General features: G+C 42.9%; 1 protein-coding gene across 1 annotated transcript; it reads right to left on the bottom strand.

Annotated features, from left to right (window-relative positions):
* Positions 1-1,615: 1,615 nt before the first annotated feature.
* LOC139564769 (F-box/LRR-repeat protein 20-like) lies at positions 1,616-25,471 on the bottom strand. Its single transcript, XM_071384561.1, has 15 exons — positions 25,075-25,471; positions 19,233-19,294; positions 11,649-11,703; positions 11,466-11,540; positions 10,693-10,787; positions 10,482-10,550; positions 10,268-10,363; positions 9,748-9,874; positions 9,144-9,218; positions 8,190-8,320; positions 7,806-7,866; positions 6,818-6,862; positions 6,664-6,720; positions 6,231-6,443; positions 1,616-6,070 (listed from the first exon to the last, which is right to left on the bottom strand). Exons 1-15 carry the CDS (start codon positions 25,114-25,116, stop codon positions 5,963-5,965), a joined length of 1,311 nt encoding a protein of 436 aa, XP_071240662.1. The 5' UTR covers positions 25,117-25,471; the 3' UTR covers positions 1,616-5,962.
* Positions 25,472-26,113: the final 642 nt, after the last annotated feature.

The following is a 26,113-nucleotide window of genomic DNA, read 5'->3' as shown; positions in this document are numbered from 1 at the left end:
TACAAACAATTTCCTTAGTCTTCGAACCCATCACATTCATCTGTTGTTTTCCATTGATTGGTCATTTGTTCAACTGTGGACTCACTGACAGGGATAATCAGGGACAAACTCTTCTACTTTCACATAGGTGAAAGGGGAAGAGTGATGGAGAGCCTGTGTGTGTGTGTGTGTGTGTGTGTGTGTGTGTGTGTGTGTGTGTGTGTGTGTGTGTGTGTGTGTGTGTGTACGTGTAAACACAGCGCTGGTAGCAGTCTGCCACAACATCAGAGAGAGCTACACTTCTGCATATGATTACAGTATTTCTATGTATGTATGTATGCATTCCATTATTCCACCTAAGCCCTTCATCAAAGTTTGGGCTAAGCTGTCAGAAGCCATTTAATGGAGGAGAGAGGGAGAGAGAGAAGAGAGAGAGGGAGCAAGAGAGGAGGAAAGGAAGCCAAGGAGAGTGACATTATTATTGTGTTACCCCAGCCTCAGTAATCATATTCAAATGAATTATTCCTAGTTTTCTCCAGCGCGTCAGCAGCAAGTGCCAGCTGCATGGCAGATTGTGCAGACGCAGAGAGCAATGGAACATGCTACCCAATATAACACTGGGGCTGCAGTTTGATCTCCTGCATGTGTGTTTAGGGGAGGCATGTGTGTGCGCATCGTTTGTCGACTGCCACATGCGTCATATCTAAGCATATGCCACATTAGTCTCTAAAGAGTGTGTCTAATGTCATTATGCTGAATGGCACCCAGTGTGACCAATTACCCGAGTGTGAGTCTTGACTACAAACTTAGCCATAGGACACAGCATTCTTATTAGCCCATTGCTTTGTGTGGAGTAAAATACACCGTCAATGAACATTCATACGATTGTCAATCTGCCTGCTCTGCTGTGCACTCGCAGACTAATACCCCAGGTGTCTGTAAGCCAGCGAAAAATAAGGTCCCCCCAATGACAAGATAGGAGGCGAAAACAAGCCACTCCATGCCAGAGGGAAGGAGGAGGAGGAACACAATATCTCCAGCAGCAGGGGGACAAATGGAGCCAAAATGGCTCCCATGTGGCACTATGAGCCCAACAACATCAGAAGCTAAGTCGCTGGTCGTCATGGCACTGTAGGATGGGTAGAAGTGTGGTTACTCCCAATGGGGCAGATAGAATGATCCTGTTCATTCATCTGTGATTTTGTCAATGACATCAGATACCCACACACCATTAGTATGGAGACTTGGGTTACATACATGTTTGAATTAAGTTTTGCTACAAAGTGGATCAATTAAGTAAAAGAGCATTTAACTACTCGTAACATAGTTCCAGTCTGCTTCTTACAACCCTGCACAGTCCTCAGGGTTGGGTTTCTCAGACTTTTTTTGGAAAGTAGCTTATTGCTGCCCTCTAGTGTTATGCTAAGGTTAGGACAACATGCATTACATACAGTAACAGGAAAACATGTAGGACTATTATAATATAGTGGAGACTACCTGACCAGGAAAAACTCTGGTCCCTATATATAGTCTATAACTGGGGCCAAGAGCTTTGCCTAGTCAGGCCAGGAAAAATTTCAGAGCAAAATTAATTAACACTTCAAGATACTGCAATTACAGAAATAACAGGCAAATCTTAATAATATATAGTTATATATTTATTCATACATACATATTTATTTATAATCAGTTAATTGTAAAAAATAAAAAATAAACAAAAAAAAGACAAAAAAAGATTTACATCAATTTATATGAACTACAGTCATTGTGTAAAAAAAAAAAAAAAGTAAAGTAATCCCCAGGTGTCAAACTACCAAGGACACACTTCAGATCCACCATCTTGTTCACGCAGCCAGCTGTCCTCCCCTACCCCCTCCAACACACAGTCTAGTCATAGGGACTGAGTGGACCGATCCAGAATTCAGTAATCTGTCATATTTCATGTAAACTGCTGTAAAAAAAAGTGGAATGAAGCAGTATAATTGTTTTGCATGTGTTTCGTCTTGACATTCTTCAGGGTAGTTTGTGTAGTTTATGAGAACCCGGTATGGACATGTTCTCGTGTGTTTGTATACTGAATAAATTCTAAAGGTACCGCTTGAGTCTGAATTTGCCTGTTGTCTGTGCTGTCAATAGTGTGTATGTGTAGGCTTGCATGTCTACTCTGCATACCTTCGCTCTCAACTGAGTTATGATTCAGAGAGGACCATGGCAGTGCAAATGGTCAGTGCGTACCGTGTGTGTCTCAGTGTGTCTGTGTATGACTAAGCGAGTAGAAGTGGTGCCTGTGACTCAGCAACTATGTGTGAAGAGGGCAAACAGGTGTTATGGATCCAGGCTTCACCATGACTTTCCTTCCAGTAACTCCAGACCGTACAGAGCAGTGGAAGCACAGTTGCACCTAGCCAGAGGGTGAGTAGTACGAGAGTACATTATGCATCTCTGCCATCTTGGCTGCTGGATGTTCTCTAATCCCCCATAAACCCACATTCAACAAAACAGATCAGACTAGATTAATCTCAGTTTGCATTATCCCCCTCCCACTTCTACCCCTGGCTGACAAATCACAAAATAGAAAATAATCATAATTAAATGTTTTGCCTGTTGGTTTGTTTGAATCTTAGAAGGAAATATGCATTTTTAGAGAACATTAAAACATTTATATTGGGCGTACCAACTCTGTTTTGTTTCTACAGTCGGCTGGGCTGCATCATGGTGTTAGGGGATCCCCAAAGCAAGGCATAACAAGTAAAGGGAAAGCACATCAGGAGAGGAATCTGTTCCTGCTACATCAGCACACAACCTAGGCCCTAACCCCCCCACGTTCCCAGACAACGCATTCATGGAAACACATTCAATACGTTGTATAACATCCATTATACATACAATGGACACCGGCTCATCCTCACCGACTCATCATTAACTTATTTTACAAATTGCACTGTGTCCAACCCTTCCCCCTGTACAAAGGCTACACTCTGGACATTAGGTAACAAGAACTCGTATTAGAACACAAACCGCATAAGACCAAAACCAAGGACTGCAAGAGGGCTCAAACTTAACTTGGGAAAACACTGAACTCATGTCTGAATGCAAAACAAAAACAGCCCCAACCCAAAACACACCAAACAGAAAAGAGAGTGGGGAGGGGTGAGAACGAGATGTTAGAAGTCACCAACTTGAACAGAAAAAGGCAAAAAAAAAAGACTAAACTCCAAAAAGAAAAACAGAACAGAGAGAATCGAAGAGGAGAGACAGAAAACAGAGAAGGTTAAAGTGTGGGAGAGGAGGAAGGATCCAGATGAAAGGCTTTGATACTCATGAACAGGGGTCAAAGTCTTTTCATAAGGTGGTAGTAGTGGCGTTTTGGGACACATACCCCTGCACTACAACATCTGTCAGCAGGCCAGTGTTGTGCGCTCAAGCTCACTCCAGGTCAAGATTCTAAACAACTTCCTTGTTCCTATCCAATCCCAGCGGCCCCTCCTCCTCTCATGTCACTGGTTCCAGGCAGAAAGAGGGGGCGTTGCGCTGGTGGCAGGGTCAACTCCAATGGCACCCTCTCCCCTGCAAGGCCTCATGGGAGTTGAAGGGCATCACTGTCACTGACCAGATCCCGGTGCCCGCTAGCAACACTGGGCATCTCTCTCCCTACCCATGTGTGGTTCGCCAGCTCGCATTCCTCAAGAATGTTCATCACCAAGGGAAAAAAAGACTAAAAGCAACAAAATAAAAATACAGATATTTTTCTTTCCGTCCTTTTTCTTTCCGTCCTCCTGGTCTGTCTGGCGTTACAAACTCGCAGTGACGTCAATCTTTTTTATTTTATGCGTTTGTGTCTCTATTCTATATTTTGTTGTTGTTAAGACTAGCTTGCAGGGGCCTGGTTTGTCTCCAAAAATGGTTCACTGTCCAAACTACTCCCCATAGCCCCGGAACATTCTCTCTCACACACACACACACACTAAAACACTCCTGTGTGTGTATAGTACGTGTTAGGCTTAACATAGTTCATAGTGCGAGACCCATTGATGTAAATCTCTCCTTCACACCATGGTCTGTGGTGTGGTTTAGCTGGCTGCGGGGCTGGATTTCCACAGTACTTACATATATTACATTTAAAAAACTAGAATTGTTACATGCAACATTTGGCATCTTCTCAAGTCCCCACGTGTAAGTTTCAATTGGTGTCCTTTTTAGAAAAATATTCACCTTTCTCTTCTTTTTTTGTACAATGAAGCTTCTGATTGTAACAGAGAAAGGGGAAGGGGGAAAGGGTATTGAGCTGTGTGTGTGCATGTTCAAGTGTGTGTAGTCATGTGGCAGTAAACTATTAGGTGAGTCATAGAGACTCTGTCATCATTTTGCTGTATAAACTCAGCATATCTCCTGGCAGGCCTGCACTAAGCTGTAGCTACTTTGAGTCTAGATAAGAACTACTACCCACTGTATCTACACTATGTTTTTGTGTGTGTGTGTGTGTGTGGTGGTGGGGGGGGGGGGCAGTTTAATGGCTGTAGAAGACACCAGGAAGACACCCTTTTCCACTAGCACTTAAAATTAGGGCCAAATTAGAGCTGGTTCGAATGGAATTCCCAAATTCGAGCCAGCCCAGCCCAGTTTCACAACTGGTCAGGCTGGTAACGCAGTTAAAAATAATGTAAAAACTTAAAATCACTGCTGGATGCTGCCAACGTTTAGTTAGCTCATCTGGGTGTGTGCGCTGATAGCTAGCACATGGACAAGCAGTACTGCAGTAGTCAGACATGACACGAATTACCACCACAGCTGGATCCATACATTTTTGCACTACACAAACCTTTATGACAACGGTCAGCCCTAAAATGCTAGCTACCAGTATTAGCTAGCATTTCAGAGTTAAAACAAGCTACTGTAGCTAGCTAATGTGAGCTAGCAGGAGTTGTAGCTGGCCAGGTCGTAGTTACATCATATTAAACCGGTTGTCTGGTTTGCTTGGTTAGCTAGCTAGCCAATTGCGACGCTAACCGTTTAGCTAGTTAGCAAGCTAAATACATTGCTCTGAGTATGGCTAGAGTATGGGTTAAAGTTAGTTAAAGCATTGTGAGGGTGAATTTAAATTCGTCAACATTTTGCCAGTTAGCAACATTAGCGAAGCCAGCTGCAGTCACATATTGGCTACCTAGCAACATGACATCATTTATTATATTTGGAGGCAGCGGAAACGCAATTTCAGCTAGCCCACCAAGGCCAGCCCAACCTGGCTTGACTTCAAAGTGCCAATGGAAACCGGTCTTTAGTAATAAAAAAAATGAAAAAATAGAAACTGGCCTAGCTATAGGTTTGGAGTGGGCAGTCTGGAACCAGAGGCTAACAAAGAGCTACTCACATTGAAGTGCAGTTATGTCTAGAGGTAGCTTGTCAGTCATTGAAAGATTCCCGAGGGCATTCCTACCAAACCAATATCCTCATAGTAGCTCTAGCCATGTTTCTGGTTATCCTCCCAACACTCAGACACACATTGGATGTGAGTTTCTGATCCAAACCTATCTTCCTGATCCTTCAGTAAAAGGTCATACTAGTCCATAGGGAACCTTGTATCCAGTGAGCCCTAGCTTCATGTAGTCCATACAGTGTATCAGGAGCCTAATCTGTAAACAGCAGTGGTTCTATTATGTAATCCTCCCTGTAATGCTGGGTGGTCTTTAGAACATGGGCCTGGGGACAGCAGGGAATGTACTGACGCTCATCTGTGGTGATGTGTGTGTGTGGGTGTGTTTATTTGTGTGTTTGACAAAGGCTGTTGTGAGTGGGTTTGGGAACTTCGTTGGGAAGGTTCTTCCCAGACCCTGTGGTGGTTGGGCTCTCTCCCTCTCTCTGCGGCTCCAATCGGGGGGGACACACCAGCATGTATACCCGGAGGCCGGATCGGACCAGGCCGAGCCAGGTTGGGTGGAGGGGCAGATGTTGGGCTGGGGGGGGGGGGGGGGGGGCAATCTTCACATCATAGCAGGATACAGCAACGACAGAATCTCTGGCGACTACCCCCGACCGAGGGGGGTGGGGTGACGGGGGCGAAATACGCGTGCACTTTGATGTTAGGTAGATGGGTCTGGAGAGGAGGAGAGAAAGAGATAAAAAGACAAGTGTTGGTGTAAGGGTCTATACAACCGCATCTAAGAAATGTTCATTCATCTCCTGTAATCTATGCGAGTCTGGGTGTCTGTGCACAACGCATAAGCAGCAATGTACGCTGTAGCACCAGTGCCTACCCTTAGTCTCTTAATGCCTGCGCGGGTGATCTGCTGGCAGTCGTAGAGCTCGATGCGGTCCAGGCTGTGGCAGGTCTTCAGGTGCTCCAGCGAGGCGTCTGTGATCAGGGGGCAGTTGTCCAGCTCGATCACCTCCAGCCGGTCGTGGGCACAAGGCCCGCTGCCCAGATGTCTGATGCCATCGTCAGTAATCAGCTCACAGTGAGACAGGCTCTGAGAGAGAGAGACCACAACAAGGGAACAGTTTAGAACAGCAATACTACTGCCACCCGACACACTGGGTATCTTTTGTTATTAACACCATGAGACTGTGGATTATCTAAGAAACAAGTTCTTCTGAAATGTATTTCATAGAATTTCAAGACGCTCCTTAGATTGAACAAAGCATGTTTGAGACAAGCTCCTAGGATAGAAGCCATTAGCTAGTGCTCACCAGAACTTGCAGACGAGGGCAGTGGATGGACAACTGGATAAGTGTGCCGTCCGTGATCTGGGGAGAGACATAAACAAACGTATCCTTCTGGTGGATGGTGCTATAGTGTATGTTGGTGTGTGTGGGAATGTGCGTGTTGCGCAGGCTAGCTCACCTGCACACACTCTTCCAGGTCCATCTTTTCCAGCTCATGACAATTCTGCCAGAAAAAATAAATTAACAGTAAGACAACACATATACACTATCGTTCAAAGGTTTGCTGGCCTTCTAGGTAGAGTTACAAAGAAAAAGCCATATCTCAGACTGGCCAATAAAGAGAAAAGATTAAGATGGGCAAAAGAACACAGACACAAGGCCAGCATCCCGGAGTTGCCTCTTCACTGTTGACGTTGAGACTGGTGATTTGCGGGTACTATTTAATGAAGCTGCCAGTTGAGGACTTGTGAGGCATCTTGTTTCTCAAACTAGACACTAATGTACTTGTCCTCTTGCTCAGTTGTGCACTGGGGCCTCCCACTCTTTCTATTCTGCTTAGAGCCAGTTTGCGCTGTTCTGTGAAGGGAGTAGTACACAGCGTTGTACGAGATCTTCAGTTTTTTGGCAAATTCTCACATGGAATAGCCTTCATTTCTCAGAATAAGAATAGACTGACGAGTTTCAGAAGTAAGTTATTTCTTTCTGGCCATTTTGAGCCTGTAATCGAACCCACAAATGCTGACGCTCCAGATACTCAACTAGTCTAAAGAAGGCCAGTTTTATTGCTTCTTTAATCAGAACAACAGTTTCCAGCTGTGCTAACATGATTGCAAAAGGGTTTTCTAATGATCAATTAGTCTTTTAAAATGATCAACTTGGATTAGCTAACACAGCGTGCCATTGGAACACAGGAGTGATGGTTGCTGATAATGGGCCTCTGTACGCCTATGTAGATATTCCATAAAAAAATCTGCAGTTTCCAGCTACAATAGTCATTTACAACATTAACAATGTCTACACTGTATTTCTGATCAATTTGATGTTATTTTAAAATGGACAAAAAAAAAGAAGCTTTTCTTTTAAAAAACAAGGACATTTCTAGGTGACCTTTTGAACGGTAGTGTATGTCAGAGGCGTGTGTGACCTGCGTCAGTTTCCACACTCACCCTTGCTAGTGTAGTGAAGCCCACATCTGTGAGCTGAGAGCAGCGAGCCACCTCTAATATTCTGAAAGGAGACAGGACATACTGTTATGGTCGGGGGAACTGCTATGTATTGACATGTCTGAGGAAATACAAGATGGGTTGACTTGGGCACTAACCAGAAAGGAGTGCGGGGTGTATTTGAGTCGTTAATGTATGAAGGGTTGTATGAAGTTTCTGGTGGTATTTGGAGTGAACAGGGGTTAGAAGCAGGGATGGGTGGGGGTAGCGTGCATGTGGGTTGGATGAGGTGGGCTTGGTGGGGGGGGACACACCTGAGACCAGTGTGGAGGGGTTGGAGCAAGGTTCGGGGTGAGGAGGTAGAATAGGAGCAGAGGGAGTACCAACCTGAGGCGCGGGCAGTTCAGTCCCAAGGCGTGGAGGATGGCGTCTGTGATGTTGGCACAACCTGAGACACACAGCGACTGCAGATGGTGACAGCCCCGGCATATAGTAATGAGACCTTCGTCTGTGATCTGCTGCTCAGAGGGAAACAGGCACGGGTAACTAGCAGATCTTCCACGGCATCAAACAGCTATAAAACCATTATCAAAATTAACATAATATTACCATAACTGATGCCGTAGGCTATGAATATCCACCTCAGAACGGTGAATGAGAAGCATATCTTGTTTTGTGATATATTTTCATCTCTTTTCACTCTATAGTTCTGATCTTACAAGATTGCAGAAAGTTGCAAGGGGGAGCCACACAGAGAAAGCACAGGTGTAAAAAGAGAGGGAGGACAAAAAAGAGGTGAGTCTGGCAAAAGATGAGGGAGCTGCTGAAAGATGGGAGACATTGAGAAGGACAAGGAAGGAATGAGGGAGGGAGGGGGAGAGGCATTTGGGGTGTAGACATAACAGGAAGGGAATTTGGAGACAGATAAAGAGGATGCCAGAGAAACAAATGTGTTGTCTGGGTGGATTTCACACGCTATTCGTTATGTAGGTTAGATGGCAGGGCAGGCCTCCGTCCACACCAGTCCCTCTACTGCAGGGCAGGATGCAGACTGACTGAGCAGCCTTGTACACAAAAAAGTCCACAAAAAAAACAGCAGAGAGGCAGGACATGACTCATTTACCTTCCATATGGATGGCCACAACAGCTATTAGAGATTCATAATTTCTCAATGACAAACCTATTCAGGAGTTACAAGCCCCCAACTCACCACAACAAAGCATTCAGCCCCAAACATGATGGGTGCTGAAATATCAAGTAAGACACTCGCTTTATTTTGGAGCTGTGACCAGCAGGTTGTGCTGTTATGTGACCTAAACACTGAAAGAGGCGCTTGCTTACCGAACACGTCTGTAAGTTGAGAGTGACCAGCTCTGGACAGTGTGCACCAATGTGCTTCAGTGCTTCATCCTCCAACTAGTTAATAGGTGGAGACGGAAAGAAGCAGAGAGAGAGAGAGAGGCAGAGAGAGAGAGAGAGAGAGGCAGAGAGACAGAGAGAGGCAGAGAGAGACAGAGAGAGAGAGAGAGAGAGAGAGAGTCATTTGAAATCCCATTAGCAGTGCACCAAGGTAACCCCACCAATGAGGTAGCTAGCTAACCCCCTTCTGCAACTAAATGTCCTACCTGCTGTTTGGATCTACCATCCCCATCACACTCCGTGCAATACAAACATTAGCCCTGGTCTCATATCTAGACTAGATAAGCCCCTCTCCCCTCAGTCAGCCCTTCAGTCTACCTATATCTTAACGCCTCATCCTCCTAGCTACAATACTAACCGTATGCGATCCGTTTGTTCATTTCACCTCCAAGGGTGTCTGAATACCTCTCACATATCCAGTCTCTTCTTCTGTCAATGCACCTTTCTTAGACCGAGGTAGCGACCTTGTGCTTTTTAAATGGTCCCATCTCTAGCTGACCCCTTTGTTGCCTTGCCCTGGCCCTACCTGTGTGCAGCCCTTGAGGAAAAGGCCTTTGAGTCCGGGACAGCATCGTACCAAGGCCTGGATGCCATCCTTAGTCACCTGGTCACACCACGAGATGTTAAGCTGCTCTAGCTGAGGACAGCCCTCACTGCAGGGGAAGAAATGGGTCAGACCCCGACACAGATATTAGATAAAAAGCCAGCAAAACAATATTGCCCCATATTTATGCACATCCCCTGAATAACGGAATTACCTGTTCACCCTACGCTTGTACAACAGATGCAACCATCTGCTGAGTAGACTCCCCGGTGTGTGTGTGTGTGTGAGAGAGTGAGTATTGTCGGAGTCCTGGAAAAACCTTGTATCTCAAAAAAAGTCCCAGGATATTTGGAATGGCTTATATTAGTCCTAGAGTCAACAAACTGTCATGAAGAGGGATGACTACAATCAAATCACCAAAAGGTGAGTGACAAGGTTTTTCCAGGAATGCTGACAGTATGAGTGTGTGTGCACGAGAGAGGGAGAAAGAGAGACCCCTCACCTGAGTGCTTTGAGTGACAGGTTGGTGATTGAGGTACAGGAGGCGAGGTCCAAGTGCTTGAGCTTGGGACAAAACTTACTGAGGCTGTTACATGTGCTGCATGGGAGAGAAAGAGACACGAGCCTTACATATATAATAATGTAACACTTGAGTACATTAGCAAAACATCATTATACTAGACAAACATAATAAAGGCATAAATGTCTGCAAATACCTGTCAGTAATCTTGGTGCAGCCATTCAAACTAAGCAGCTCGATATTCCTGCAGTTCTGGGAGAAGGTTCTGTTGAAAAACAAACAGGAACAGACATATTTGCACTGGAGTGTGTGTACTTGCCCTCCAGCTCCCACAATCAATCTCCTCCCCTCACCCTCCTCAGTGCCAAGAGTGCCCAGTCTAGGCCAGATTCCCAGTCAGTCCTCACCTCAGAGCGCTGTCCCCCACCCCCAGACAGCCCCTCAGACTCAACTTCCTCAGGAATCCCCCACATCGTTTCGAGATGTTCTCCACCACTCGCCCCTGCAACACACGGACACAAGCAAACACCTCTCATAAAACATAGATTCATCCCCAGATCATCTTCACTTTCACATACATGCAAAAATACATGTAGCAGGAGCATAGGGTAGGAGTCTGCCTATTTAGGCAAAACTCAACCATCTTTGTAAACACTGACTGCTTAACTTGAACCAATTTCACAGAGCCTGTTGAGTGTCTGTCTTAATATTGCACTCACGTCTGGCAGACATGATTATACTTGACCTGGCGTTCAGGCCATTCATCGTTGACTATGGCAATGTACTAAACTTGTCACGTGTGAATACATCAGTCATACCCTTCAAATGCCTTTAAATGGTCATCTGTGGTCATCCATACAGTGACAAGGTCAATAGATTGACATACAGTACATGGCATTGATTGTGGTGAATGCACAACATCAATAGTAGTCAATTCAAACTTTCCTTTAGTAGACAACCAACTGCTAAGGTCCTGAATTCAATCTTAGATAATCACGGTATGTGGGTTTAATGTCAATGTTGTTTGTGTTTATAAGGTCAAAGCCATGCATGTCCACTTTGTTTCCATATAAAGATGGCAAGACAGACAAAACAAAACAAAATCAATGGCAGGTGAGGATGAATTGGAGAGGAGAGAGAAGAGGTGAGGAAAAATAAGGTTTATGCGAGACTTCCTGACCTCGATATCTCTCTGAAAGTCGAAAAGGTCAATCCTCTGCCAATTACTGCCGTCCAGAGCGAGCACATTCCACGACTGAGGGAGAGAGGGGCACATGGTCAACTTCACTCGTTTCACTATTCTGTCCAACACACAATTACACATACACTGAACCAAATACACACTTCAGAAACACAAACTCACCCGTGAGACCTGGGCACAGCGACAGAGTGTCACCACATCCAGAAAGGAGAAGATTCTGGAACACAGACAGGGATGGTTCAGAACCCCTGGTACCCAGAATCAGAACCAGAGCCCTCTATGTATACAAGGCTCTACCCAGAATCCCTGTTCGACCCTATAATTACATATAGAACTCTGCTATGTATGCCACTTTATGTTTGATGAGCATGACACTTATGATTGTGTTATTGTGTGGGTGAATTTATGTTAACTCTACTATGGTTATAGTGTTTGAAGGCTAGATAAATGTTTACTTTTGCAGAGCGAGATTGTGTGGTGGGGCATTAACACACACAAAACGTTCAAAACACCTCTTTCCATGACAGACTGACCATGTGAATCCAGGTGAAAGCTATGATCCCTCATTTGTCACTCGTTAAAGCCACTTCAAATCAGTGTAGATGAAGGGGAGGAGACAGGTTAAAAGAAGGATTTGAGACAACTGAGAATGTGTGCCATTCAGAGGGTGTATGGGCAAGACAAAAAAGGTAGGTGCCTTTGAACAGAGTATGGCAGTAGGTGCCAGGAGCACCGGTTTGTGTCGAGAACTGTAATGCTGCTGGGTTTTCACGCTCAACAGTTTCCTGTGTGTATCAACAATGGTCCACCACCCAAAGGGCATCCAGCCAACTTGACAACGGTGGACTGGAGTCATACATGGGCCAGCATCGCTGTGGAACGCTTTCGACACCTTGTACAGTCGTGGCCAAAAGTTTTGAGAATGACACAAATATAAATTTTCCCAGTCTGCTGCCTCAGTTTGTATGATGGCAATTTGCATATACTCCAGAATGTTATGAAAAGTGATCAGATGAATTGCAATTAATTGCAAAGTCCCTCTTTGCCATGCAAATGAACTGAATCCCCAAAAAACATTTCCACTGCATTTCAGCCCTGCCACAAAAGGACCAGCTGACATCATGTCAGTGATTCTCTCGTTAACACAGGTGTGAGTGTTGACGAGGACAAGGCTGGAGATCACCCTGTCATGCTGATTGAGTTCGAATGACAGACTGGAAGCTTCAAAAGGAGGGTGGTGCTTGGAATCATTGTTCTTCCTCTGTCAATCATGGTTACCTGCAAGGAAACATGTGCAGTCATCGTTGCTTTGCACAAAAAGGGCTTCACAGGCAAGGATATTGCTGCCAGTAAGATTGCACTTAAAATCAACCATTTATCGCATCATCAAGAACTTCAAGGAGAGTGGTTCAATTGTTGTGAAGAAAGCTTCAGCAAGCCCAAGAAAGTCCAGCAAGCGCCAGGGCCGTCTCCTAAAGTTGATTCAGCTGCGGGATCGGGGCACCACCAGTACAGAGCTTGCTCAGGAATGGCAGCAGGCAGGTGTGAGTGCATCTGCACGCACAGTGAGACGAAGACTTTTGGAGGATGGCCTGGTGTCAAGAAGAGCAGCAAAGAAGCCACTTCTCTCCAGGAAAAACATCAGGGATAGACTGATATTCTGCAAAAGGTACAGGGATTGGACTGCTGAGGACTGGGGTAAAGTCATTTTCTCGGATGAATCCCTTTTCCGATTGTTTTGGGCATCTGGAAACAAGCTTGTCTGGAGAAGACAAGGTGAGCGCTACCATCAGTCCTGAGACCGTTCATGTGTGGGGTTGCTTCTCAGCCAAGGGAGTGGGCTCATTCGCAACTTTGCCTAAGAACACAGCCATGAATAAAGAATAGTACCAACACATCCTCCGAAAGCAACTTCTCCCAACCATCCAGGAACAGTTTGGTGACGAACAAGGCCTTTTCCAGCATGATGGAGCACCTTGTCATAAGGCAAAAGTGATAACTAAGTGGCTCGGGGAACAAAACATCGATATTTTGGGTCCATGGCCAGGAAACTCCCCAGACCTTAATCCCATTGAGAACTTGTGGTCAATCCTCAAGAGGCGGGTGGACAAACAAAAACCCACAAATTCAGACAAATTCCAAGCATTGATTATGCAAGAATGGGCTGCAATCAGGCAGGATGTTGCCCAGAAGTTAATTGACAGCATGCCAGGGCAGATTGCAGAGGTCTTGAAAAATAAGGGTCAACACTGCAAATTTGAACTCTTTGCATCAACTTCATGTAATTGTCAAAAAAAGCCTTTGACAATTATGAAATGCTTGTAATTATACTTCAGTATTTCATAGTAACATCTGACAAAAATATCTAAAGACAGCAGACTTTGTGAAAATTAATATTTGTGTCATTCTCAAAACTTTTGGCCACGACTGTAGAGTCCATGCCCCGACGAATTGAGGTTGTTCTGAGGGCGAAAAGGGGGGTGCAACTAAATATTAAGAAGGTGTTCCTAATGTTTGGTATACTCAGTGTGTGTGTACAATACCAGTCAAAAGTTTGGACACACCTACTCATTCAAGGTTTCTTCTTTATTTTTTACTATTTTCTACATTGTAGAACAATAGTGAAGACATAAACTATGAAATAACACATATGGAATCATGTAGTAAGCAACAGATTTTTATTTTAGATTCTTCAAAGTAGCCACCCTTTGCCCTGATGACAGTTTTGCACACTCTTGGCATTCTCTCAACCAGCTTCACCTGGAATGCTTTTCCAACAGTCTTGAAGGAGTTCCCACATATGCTGAGCACTTGTTGGCTGCTTTTCCTTCATTCTGCGGTCCAACGCATCCCAAACCATCTCGAATTGGGTTGAGGCCAGGTCAACTGATGCAGCACTACATCACTCTCCTTCTTGGTCAAATAGCCTTTACACAGCCTGGAGATATAGTGGGTCATTGTCCTGTTGAGAAATAAATGATAGTCCCACTAAGCGCAAACCAGGCGGGCTGGCGTATCGCTGCAGAATGCTGTGGTAGCCATGCTGGTTAAGTGTGCCTTGAATTGTAAATAAATCACTGGCAGTGTCACCAGCAAAGCACCCACACAACTCCTCCTCCATGCTTCACGGTGGGAACCATACACGCAGAGATCATCCGTTCACCTACTCTGTGTCTCACAAAGACACAGCGGTTGGAACCAAAAATTTGGACTCATCAGACCAAAGAACAGATTTCCACCAGTCTAATGTCCTTTGCTTGTGTTTCTTGGCCCAAGGAAGGCTCTTATTATTATTGGTGTCCTTTAGTAGTGGTTTCTTTGCAGCAATTCAACCATGAAGGCCTGATTCATGCAGTCTCCTCTGAACAGTTGATGTTGAGATTTGTCTGTTATTTGAACTCTGTAAAGCATTTATTTGGGCTGCAATTTCTAAGGCTGGTAACTCTAATGAACTTATCCTCTGCAGCAGAGGTAACTCCGGGTCTTCCTTTCCTGTGGCGGTCCTAATGAGAGCCAGTATCGTCATAGCGCTTGATGGTTTTTGCGACTGCACATGAAGAAACTTTCAAAGTTCTTGAAATGTTCCACTTTGACTGACCTTCATGTCTTAAAGTAATGATGGACTGTCATTTCTCTTTGCTTATTTGAGCTGTTCTTGCCATAAAATGGACTTGATCTTTTACCAAATAGGGCTATCTTCTGTATACCACCCCTACCTTGTCACAACACAACTGATTGGCTCAAACGCATTAAGGAAAGAAATTCCACAAATTAACAAGGCACACCTGTTAATTGAAATGCATTCCAGGTGACTACCTCATGAAGCTGGTTGAGAGAATGCCAAGAGTGTGCAAAGCTGTCGTCAAGGCAAAGGGTGGCTACTTTAAAGAATCTCAAAAATATGTTGATTTGTTTTTTTATTTTACCTTTATTTAACCAGGTAGCCTAGTTGAGAACAAGTTCTCATTTACAACTGCGACCTGGCCAAGATAAAGCAAAGCAGTGTGACACAGACAACAACACAGAGTTACACATGGAATAAACAATAAACAAGCCAATAACACAATAAACAAAAACAAGCTTTAACAGTTTTTTTGTTACTACATGATTGCATATGTGTTATTTCATAGTTTTGATGTCTTCGCTATTATTCTACTCTGTAGAAAATAGTAAAATAAAGAAAACCCTGGGAATGAGTAGGTGTGTCAACTTTTGACTGGTACTGCATGTACAGTTGAAGTTGGAAGTTAACATACACCTTAGCCAAATACATTTAAACTCAGTTTTTTTCACAATTGCTGACATTGTAAAAATTCCCTGTTTTAGGTCAGTTAGGTTCACCACTTTATTTTAAGAATGTGAAATGTCAGAATAATAGTAGCGAGAATGATTTATTTCAGCTTTTATTTCTATCATCACATTCCCAGTGGGTCAGAAGTTTACATACACTCAATTAGTATTTGGTAGAATTGCCTTTAAATTGTTTAACTTGGGTCAAACGTTTCAGGTAGCTTCCCACAATAAGTTGGGTGAATTTTGGCCTATTCCTCCTGACAGAGCTGGTGTAACTGAGTCAGGTTTGTAGGCCTCCTTGCTCACATACGCTTTGTCAGTTCTGCCCACAACTTTTCTATAGGTTTGAGGTCAGGGCTTTGTGATGGCCACTCCAATACCTTGACTTTGTTGTCCTTAAGCCATTTTGCCACAACTTTGGAAGTATGCTTGGGGTCACTGTCCATTTGGAAGACCCATTTGCGACCAAGCTTTAACTTCCTGACTGATGTCTTGAGATTTTGCTTCAATATATTCACATAATTTTCCTCCCTCATGATGACTTCTATTTTGTGAAGTGCACCAGTCCCTTCTGCAGCAAAGCACCCCCACAAAATGATGCTGCCCCCCCCCCCCCCCCGTGCTTCACATTTGGGATGGTGTTCTTTGGCTTGCAAGCATCCCCCTTTTTCCTCCAAACATAACGATGGTCATTATGGCCAAACAGTTCTATTTTTGTTTCATCAGACCAGAGGACATATCTCCAAAACAAAAAGTATGATCTTTGTCCCCATGTGCAGTTGCAAACTGTAGTCTGGCTTTTTTTTTTCTTTGGAGCAGTGGCTTCTTCCTTGCTGAGCGGCCTTTCAGGTTATGTCGATATAGGACTCGTTTTACTGTGGATATAGATACTTTTGTACCCGTTTCCTCTAGCATCTTCACATGGTCCTTTGCTGTTGTTCTGGGATTGATTTGCACTTTTCGCACAAAAGTACATTCATCTCTAGGAGACAGAACGTGTCTCCTTCCTGAGCGGTATGACGGCTGCGTGGTCCCATGGTGTTTATACTTGCGTACTATTGTTTGTACAGATGAATGTGGTACCTTCAGGCATTTGGAAATTGCTCCCAAGGATGAACCAGACTTGTGGAAGTCTACAATTTATTTTCTGAGGTCTTGGCTGATTTCTTTTGATTTTCCCATGAAGTCAAGCAAAGAGGCATTGAGTTTGAAGGTAGGCCTTGAAATACATCTACAGGTACACCTCCAATTGACTCAGATGATGTCAATTAGCTTATCAGAAGCTTATAAAAAGCCATGACATAATTTTCTGGAATTTTACAAGCTGTTTAAAAGGCACAGTCAACTTCTGACCCACTGGAATTGTGATACAGTGAAATAATGTCTGTAAACAATTGTTGAAAAAATTACTTGTGTCATGCACAAAGTAGATGTCCTAACCAAGTTGCCAAAACTATAGTTTGTTAACAAGAAATTTGTGGAGTGATTGAAAAACAAGTTTTAATGACTCCAACCTAAGTGTATGTAAACTTCCGACTTCAACTGTATGTATGTATGTAGTGTACCAGTGCCTTCTGAAGGTATTCATACCCCTTGACTTTTTCCACATTGTGTTACAGCCAGAACTCAACATTTATTAAATTCTCATTTACATAAGTATTCACACCCCTGAGTCAATATTTGTTGAAGCACCTTTTACAGCATTTGCAGCTGTGAAACTTCAGGTCTTGCCATAGATTTTCGAGTAGATTTAAGTCAAACTGTGTTTTTGGTAAGCAACTCCTGTGTAGATTTGGCATTGTGTTTAAAGTTATTGTCCTGCAGAAAGGTGAATTCATCTAGGATTTTGCCTGTGCTTAGCTCCATTCCATTATTTTTTTTATCCTGAAAAACTCCCCAGACCTTAACGATTACAAGCATACCCATAACATGATGCAGCCACCACTATGCTTGAAAATATGTAGTGGTACTCCGTAACGTATTGGCCCCAAAAATAACACAGTATTCCGGACAAAAAGTTAATTGCTTTGCCACATTTTTTGCATTATTACTTTAGTGTTGCAAACAGGATGCATGATTATTGTTTTCAAATATTTGAATTCTGTACAGGCTTCCTTCTTTTCACTATCAATTAGGTTAGTATTGTGGAGTAACTACAACGCTGTTGATCCATCCTCAGTTCTCCCATCACAGCCATTAAACTCTGTAACTGTTTTAAAGTCACCACCGGCCTCATGGTGAAATTCCTGAGCAGTTTCCTTCCTCTCTGGCAACTGAGTTAGGAAGGTCACCTGTATCTTTGTAATGACTGGGTGAATTGATACAGCATCCAATGTGTAATTAATAACCTATCTACCGATAGGTAGCCTTCTTTGCGAGGCATTGGAAAACCTCTCTGGTCTTTGTGGTTGAATCTGTGTTTGAAATTCACTGCTCGACTGAGGGACCTTACAGATAATGGTATGTGTGGGGTACAGAGATGAGGTAGTCATTCAAAAACTATTATTGCACACAGAGTCCAGTCCATGCAATGTACGCCACTCGTGAAGACATTTTTTACTCCTGAACTTATTTAGGCTTGCCATAACAAAGGGGTTGAATACTTAGAGAGTCAAGACATTTCAGCTTTTCATTTTTATTAAATTTGTAAACATTTCCATAAACAATTCCACTTTGACATTATTGGGTATTGTGTGTAGGCCAGTGAACTAAAAAATCGAAATGTTACCCATTTTTAAATTCAGGTTGTAACACAAAATGTGGAAGAAGTCAAGGTGTGAATAGTGCCTTGCCATCTATGCCCTTCGAGAATAGGTATGTATGTGTGATGGATTCATATGTAACACTTTGCACTCTGCAGCCCAGTGTGATATAGGGTGAGTATATGAGTATGTTGCAATTGGCCTCGGCAGGCCTGCCCCTAACCCAAAAGCCCTAGTAAATCAGAGCTCAGTCTGTGGCCCCCGCACCTTCAGCAGACCCCCAACCGTCAGCACCTCTATCCCAGACCGTTCTGCTGGTGAGACCCAGTCTTGAGTTATGGCCTCCATTTTCTGTTTGCTTAAGGGCTTTTACTTTTTTTGTTTTGCTTAATTGATTTGAATGTTTTATAGCCCAGACCATCTGTTTTTAATTAGTTTTAGCATTGGGGGAGGGGAAATTGGGGCAAGTGGGATGGGGCGCATGAGGGAGAGTGGCAGATGGCAGTTGGTCGGTGATGTTGACCAAACCACTAGAGCCCCAGTATAGTGACCCTTCGTTTCTAAGGTGGCTCATGGCTAAGTGTCACGATGTAACCTCTCAAATTGTCAGTGGCTGTGTTGTGTGGAGCAGGTGGATCAGAGTGTACACGGCTGTGTTTTGGGCAGGTTAAGATGTTTCATGGCGCTGAGCATGTGGCATGCCATATTCTGTGTGTGCATACGGCCCAGTCATTGGAAAGCCATCGCTCACCGCAGCAACAGCTCCTTGGGCAGCTTCTTATTGATGACGGCCTCGTCGCTGTTTGAGAACATCTGCGAGGAAGAGATGAAGAAGAGCGTGTTAACTTCCTCTGGCTCCGTCGCTCACAGCAGGACTGGCCTAGACTTCCTCTATTCTCTCTGCCCCACCCCAATGAAAGCTCCAGCATATAACCAATGATAAATGATCACTGTCTCATCAGTAGATAGGTTCAATGTCAAAGCTTGATGGGAGAAAGGGGGTGATACAGTGAGTGCGGTGGAGATTGAGAGGAAGGGAGACATTTTCTGTCTCCTAATCAAACCCGGTGTGAAATGTCTCTTGCTTCCTTCCTGTCTGTCTGATCATCTCACTGTTTTCTTGCTTCCTATGTTTATGTTGTAATGTCTGAACAGTGACTACAGCAGAGGTGTTTAACACACCCACAAACAGAGAATTAGGATCCATGAGATATTCAGTCCCTCGATACACTGAAATATGATGTCATGGAAAATAGTTTCCTACTCTAGTTTGCAGAGTTCCCATATTTAGGAGCAAACTTAAATTTGTCCAAGTTACTGGGTAAGTCACTTGCATTCATCTTTGATTCCTGGGGCCACCCATACAACATTGGTTGTATGACTAAGGCTGCATTTACACAAGCAGCCCAATTCTGATATTTTTTTCTCTCACTCATGTCTTTCGACCAATCAGACAAGCTCTGAAAAAGATACGTGAAGAGATCTGATGTGATTGGTCAAAAACACCAATTAGTGGAACACATATCTTAGTTGGCCTGTCTGTGTAAGTGCAGCCTAAGTCACTTTGGATAACTTTGGTCTGCTAAATGGCATATATTATTTTTTAAATGATTAATGGAGGAGTATTGTAGTCAGAATAGGACCTGTCAAATGCAGTAATGCTGAACCATACTGGTGTTCCATGTAATGACAAAGATATCAAGCATAAACAGGAATATACTTCATCCATTGTAGAGACTTGAGCAACTTTGTGACAAAGTCAACATGAGTCTGCTGTTAGTCTGACCTCCAATATATGTATATTTTGAATGTGAATCTATGATTTTTTTTCTGTTAACTTATAATACAAATTCAGGGGACACACTGAGTCAATAGTACATTAAGCCTGTCCTATGATCCCTGTTTACTTTCACACTGAGGGAGCAGGAAAGGACAGGCATTTCGCTTTTGGGGCAAATTCACTCTGACAGCTTGCCTTTCAGAGAACTACTCAACAGGTCAAATAATCCACGGCCATTTCCAAAATAACCAGATGATGCGCATGGTCTGGGGCGTATAGGCTACATTGTTTTTCCTTTGTGGTGTAACATTATATGATTGTTTGCTGGGCCACAGTAGTTATTGGTCATTTCCATGTAAAAAGGACCCATGAGCACAAACATGTGAAGTCCATAGGAGCATATCAAATCTGGTGTCAAATGAAACCCAAGACTATATTTTTGAGAAATTAAGGCATACACACATTTAAAAAAAAATCCATCCTAAACATTTCAGAATAAGTAAAGACTTTGATTTCGGGCCAAACAGATGGAAAAGGGGTCTTAGAAAACATCTACCAGAAAAAAGTATTTAAAAAAAAAAAGGTATTAGAAATACATAAAAACACAACAATGCTTAAGTAAATAAAGACCCCTGCCAACTAATAAACATGTTATATTTTGTATAACTTTTTTTTGCCTTGTGTAAGTTTAAGAAACATTGCCTTGTGCCTTGAAATTCCTGTACCAAAAACCCACATATCTTTAAGTAACAAGTAAAGGTAGACCTATCAATAAGTTACTGTTTTTACAGATATCCATTTTGTTAATTCATTATTAAGTGATTAAATCCCCCCCCCTAATTGGTAAGTGATTTTCTGCAATTGAATTGGCTACAATGGTAAACTATACTCTACCGAACTCTACTGTTCTGTCCTTCACTGAGCTCTATTGTGCTGTACTGTACTTTGAATGTTCAAGCTTGTGAAACAGAGGTCTATGATTGGTTTTGATTTGGTCAACTCCAACCAAATTTGGTCTTGTTTGGGGGCAGAGCTCATTAAAATAATAGCCAGTGTGTAGAATAATAATCCCCAAATATGTAGAGGAGGATATGACATATTTATACCTTTGTGTACCTATTTAGGATACATCACTATGAAGAGAATGACATTCATATCCATAATTATGCATTTCTGTGTAGTACAGATCAGGGACCCATGAAGAAATTCTGTTACCGCAATTCCGTTACCGGGTGTAAATCCACTTCACTTGCTGTAATTTAATAATCAAAAGAGATTTTTCAAAGACAATGTGTCATGTCATAGCTGACATTGCATTCTGTCTGCAGACATTGTTGAATCTTAATTTGGAGCAGATGTTTAGAGTTTCTGGAAAACGTTGACACAGGGAGATTTTACAAAATTCTGTTACCAAACTTTGCATCTGCACAGTTCTTCCAGTAAATGTGTTATTGTGAAATGTTCAGTGTAAATTGCTTTCAACAGGATTCCTTGTGCATAGGCTTGTTAAACTTTGAAATCAATGGTTTTTGTTAAGTGAAGAATCTGAGTCAGCGCAATTCCGTTACCGTGGAACTGCCCTTATGGTTTATGTTATGTCACGCATTATTACAAAGTACCTTTTCTTGAATGGTGAGAAATACTCTTCCATGTGACATATCCTATTGTACAGTGCATTCAGAAAGCATTCAGACCCCTTGACTTTCTCCACATTTTGTTACATTACAGCCTTATTCTAAAAATTGATTAAATTGTTTCCCCCCTCAATCTCCACACAATAGCCCATGACAAAGCAAAAAACTTTTCAGATCGTTTACTCAGTACTTGAAGAACCTTTGGCAGCGATTACAGCCTTGATTCTTCTTGGGTATGACGCAACAAGCTTGGCACACCTGTATTTGGGGAGTTTCTCCCATTCTTCTCTGCAGATCCTCTCAAGCTCTGTCAAGTTGGATGGGGAGCGTCGCTGCACAGCTATTTTCAGGTCTCTCCAGAGATGTTCGATCGGGTAAAAGTGTGGGTTCTGACTGGGCCACTCAAGAACATTCAGATACTTGTCCCGAAGCCACTCCTGCGTTGTGTTGGCTGTGTGCTTAAGGTAGTTGTCCTGTTGGAAGGTGAACCTTTGCCCCAGTCTAAGGTCCTGAGGGCTCTGGAGCAGGTTTTCATCAAGGATCTCTCTGTACTTTGCGCCGTTCATCTTTCCCTCAATCCTGATTAGTCTCAGTCCCTGCCTCTGAAAAACATCCCCACAGTATGATGCTGCCACCACCTTGCTTCACCATAGGGATGGTACCAGGTTTCCTCCAGATGTGACGCTTGGCATTCAGTCCAAAGAGTTCAATCTTGGTTTCATCAGACCAGATAATCTTGTTCCTCATGGTCAGAGTCCTTTAGGTCCCTTTTGGCAAACTCAAAGCGGGCTGTCATGTGCCTTTTACTGAGGAGTGCTTCCATCTGTCCACTCTACCATAAAGGTCTGATTGGTGGAGTGCTGCAGAGATGGTTGTCCTTCTGGAAGGTTCTCCCATCTCCACAGACTAACTCTGGAGCTCTGTCAGAGTGACCATCGGGTTCTTGGTCACCTCCCTGACCAATGCCTTTCTCCCCGGATTGCTCAGTTTGGGCGGGCGGCCAGCTCTAGGAAGAATCTTGGTGGTTCCACACTTCTTTCATTTAAGAATGGAGGCCACCGTGTTCTTGGAGACCTTCAATGCTCCCGAAAAGTTTTGGTACCCTTCCCCAGATCTGTGCCTCGACACAATCCTGTCTCGGCGCTCTACGAACAATTCCTTCTATCTCATGGCTTGCTTTTTGCTCTGACATGCACTGTCAACTATGGGACCTTATATAGACAGGTGTGTGCCTTTCCAAATCATGTCCAATCAATTGAATTTACCACAGGTGGACTCCAATCAAGTTGTAGAAACATCAAGGATGATCAATGGAAACAGGATGCTCCTGAGCTAAATTTCGAGTCTCATAGCAAAGGGCCTGAATACTTGTGTAAATAAGGTTTCTGTTTTTGCTTATTTATAAATTTGCTAAAATTTCTGAAAACCTATTTTCCCTTTGTCATTATTGGGTATTGTGTGTAGGTTGATGAGGATATTTTTTTTTTCTTCATCCATTTTAGAATAAGGCTGTAACGTAACAAAATGTGGGAAAAGTCAAGAGGTCTGAACACTTTCCGAATGCACTGTATATCAAATGGTTTGAAATAAGGCTAAATCATGATTGAATCTCCAATCATACTCATACTATTTAGGAAGTTTTTAAATAACTTGGATCCTTTCGCATCATGATTGGTTAAAAGTTAAATGTACAAATTGTTCACTTTTCTCTACCATTTGAATATGAAATCTAGATATTAATTGCTTTCTATTAGTTAAATAACTGACAGTGTGGTCTAAGAAACGTTGAAATAGAATGTTCAGAATACAAGACACAATTCAAAGCCAATGGGTTAAAATTCTCTTAACATTTGTCTCTGGTCTATGAAAAACAGTTTGAAATGCTCAAGACTTAAGGGATGTGTGTTGCCTTGCCTTGGTTACAGTACATGAACTGAGCTCACTGACTGATTCACACTAAGAATTGCTGAAGACAACACACCTCATCCCTTTGGAAACTAACTACGCACAACACAAAATTGTTTATCTCTAACTGTAGCGTTTCAATGTACAAACACTAGGCCTCTTGACAATATGCAATATGTTGATCCATAAAAATAAAAAACAGGGGCGTGACTAAGAATAGGCCTGCCTATAAATGCAACACAATTTCAATTCTACTCTCCAAACCGTTAAAGTCCATTGTTATTGGCTAATAAACTACAGCTCGTGTATCTGGCGCAGATGTCAGCTTGTCAGGCCAGACGGTACGGCCTGAATCTTCTGAGTCGTCAGCTGTTGCACTTTAAAAATAAATAAAACCACAAATCCCACGCCGCCTAAATGAGGATTAAACAACACAGAGTGCTCAGGGTAGACAGGCCAATGTCACGGTGTGAACACACACGAACGGCATTTGTTAATGAGACTGTATTTATCCAAAGCCATATTTCACATTTGGTGCATTCTTTACCGCTGCGTATAAAGGGACGAAAACTTTGCCACAACGTTGAATAACGATCGCTTGCATAAAAAACATGGGGCTTCTGTCAACGTAAACATCTATAGGGAAATCATAGCCTGTATGATTTGAAAAAACAGATATATATTGTTGTATTTGCTGTTGATATTCAGAGTGTGGTGGTGGACTAGCCGAGTCGTGGCCGAGCGAATGGCCCATCTGCGGGTTGATTCTGCTACAGCGGCCATGAGTCTACACAACAGAACCCTAGCTGATCAAAGACAACATTCCAATTCTCCAACTCTGTGAAATAACTCAGTCACACAGTAGGATGAAGTAGGCCCGAATATTATCACATTTTATGTTTATAAAACGATGGGAAATGTAGGGCTTCGTATCAGTGTGAAGCCTAAAAGTCTGTATTTGTGCCATTGTCTTTGTTTTGACGGCACAAAGAGAAAGCTCGGATAGGCTCCACAATTTTAAAATCAGCCTTGAAACCTGTGAATGCTTTATAAAACAAATTGTGAAACTATAATCCAATTTAATAATTGTACATTCTGGTAGGCTACTGAAGAAATCAAGCTGTTGTCGTTACTTGAAAACAACATGTTTGCCCTAATCCAAACATTGACTGCGGAAGCTGCATCGGTGCGCAACCATGGACGCAGTTTAACAAACACCATAACACCACTCAAAAATAATTGTCATCTATCAATCTCCTATATTATAAACTCACCTCAAACCGGCTCCGCGAAACACCATTAGCCTCCTTCCCCATCTCGGACGGTGGTTTACCCGACTCGATCAGGGGGATAAGTAATTCGGTGTTAAAATTACAGTAACGTGTAGATATCGGCGCTCGTCTTGCAAACCCCAGTCCAAAGCTACCATGCTACCGTTGTTTCGGCAGCTGCGACGGCGGATTTCATCGTTTTTTCGGTTAGTAACACAATTGCAATAGCCTACCTCTCGACAACTGCCCCAGCCAACAACCCGAACTCTTATATCTCCGCTCACTAGTTTGCCCTCCCCTCCACCGTTCCCCCTTTATATGTGAACACTGCTTTTAGCATTAGCCTTCTTTATTATGGACACAAATAATTACATTTAGTAATAACCCTGGACGAAGTATAGCCTACATGCATTTTTCATCAGGGCAATATTCTGCCATTATTTAGAATTCTATAGAATTAGGCCTAGCCTATTTCTCCCTTTAGCCTAAGCCCTGCCTACATCATTGGGCTATGGGATATCAAAAACATTAACCTTAAATAACTGTGATATAAAGGAGGACACTATGCAATAGCAGTTTATTGGTAGTCCTACTGTATATGCTATTGTGCTGTCCAGTTGTCATTGGAGCCATGTGAGGCCTAGTTTTGGACAGGAGCATAACCTACCTGCGATTTGTTTTGTACAGTTTTTTGTGTGTTGTCTTTCATGCAGGATAAAGGGCATAATGATGTTGCATAAATAAAGATTACATACATAATATCATCGCCTTGTGCATAGACCTACTTTGTGTGTATAAACATAAATTGTCATAATAATGTAGGCATATCTTTATTAAAAAATAATGCACTGTGGTGTCCATTATTTCCCATTATAAAACGTGTATATATATATAACTTCAATAGCCACTGACAAAACAATGGACAACATTCTGAAACTGCCAATCTGATGAACGAATTGATACATTGTAACTTTGTTGTTGCTGTTTGGGGAAAGAGCACTTCCGCTTTGGACTGCTTCCAGCTCGCAAGAAACCAATCAAG

Source organism: Salvelinus alpinus, chromosome 36, assembly GCF_045679555.1.
Source record: "Salvelinus alpinus chromosome 36, SLU_Salpinus.1, whole genome shotgun sequence".
NCBI lineage: Eukaryota > Metazoa > Chordata > Actinopteri > Salmoniformes > Salmonidae > Salvelinus > Salvelinus alpinus.
The sequence above is the reverse complement of the archived record's forward strand: the minus strand, read 5'-3'. Positions and strand labels throughout refer to the sequence as shown.

Excerpts from the sequence above, each read along its gene's own strand:
- LOC139564769 (XM_071384561.1), bottom strand. The coding sequence starts at position 25,116 with ATGGGGAAGGAGGCTAATGGTGTTTCGCGGAGCCGGTTTGAG. Across the intron at positions 11,541-11,648 it reads GCTGTGCCCAGGTCTCACGG|TCGTGGAATGTGCTCGCTCT; the intron begins GTGAGTTTGTGT and ends TCTCTCCCTCAG. Across the intron at positions 6,071-6,230 it reads CAGGCATTAAGAGACTAAGG|ACCCATCTACCTAACATCAA; the intron begins GTAGGCACTGGT and ends CCTCCTCTCCAG.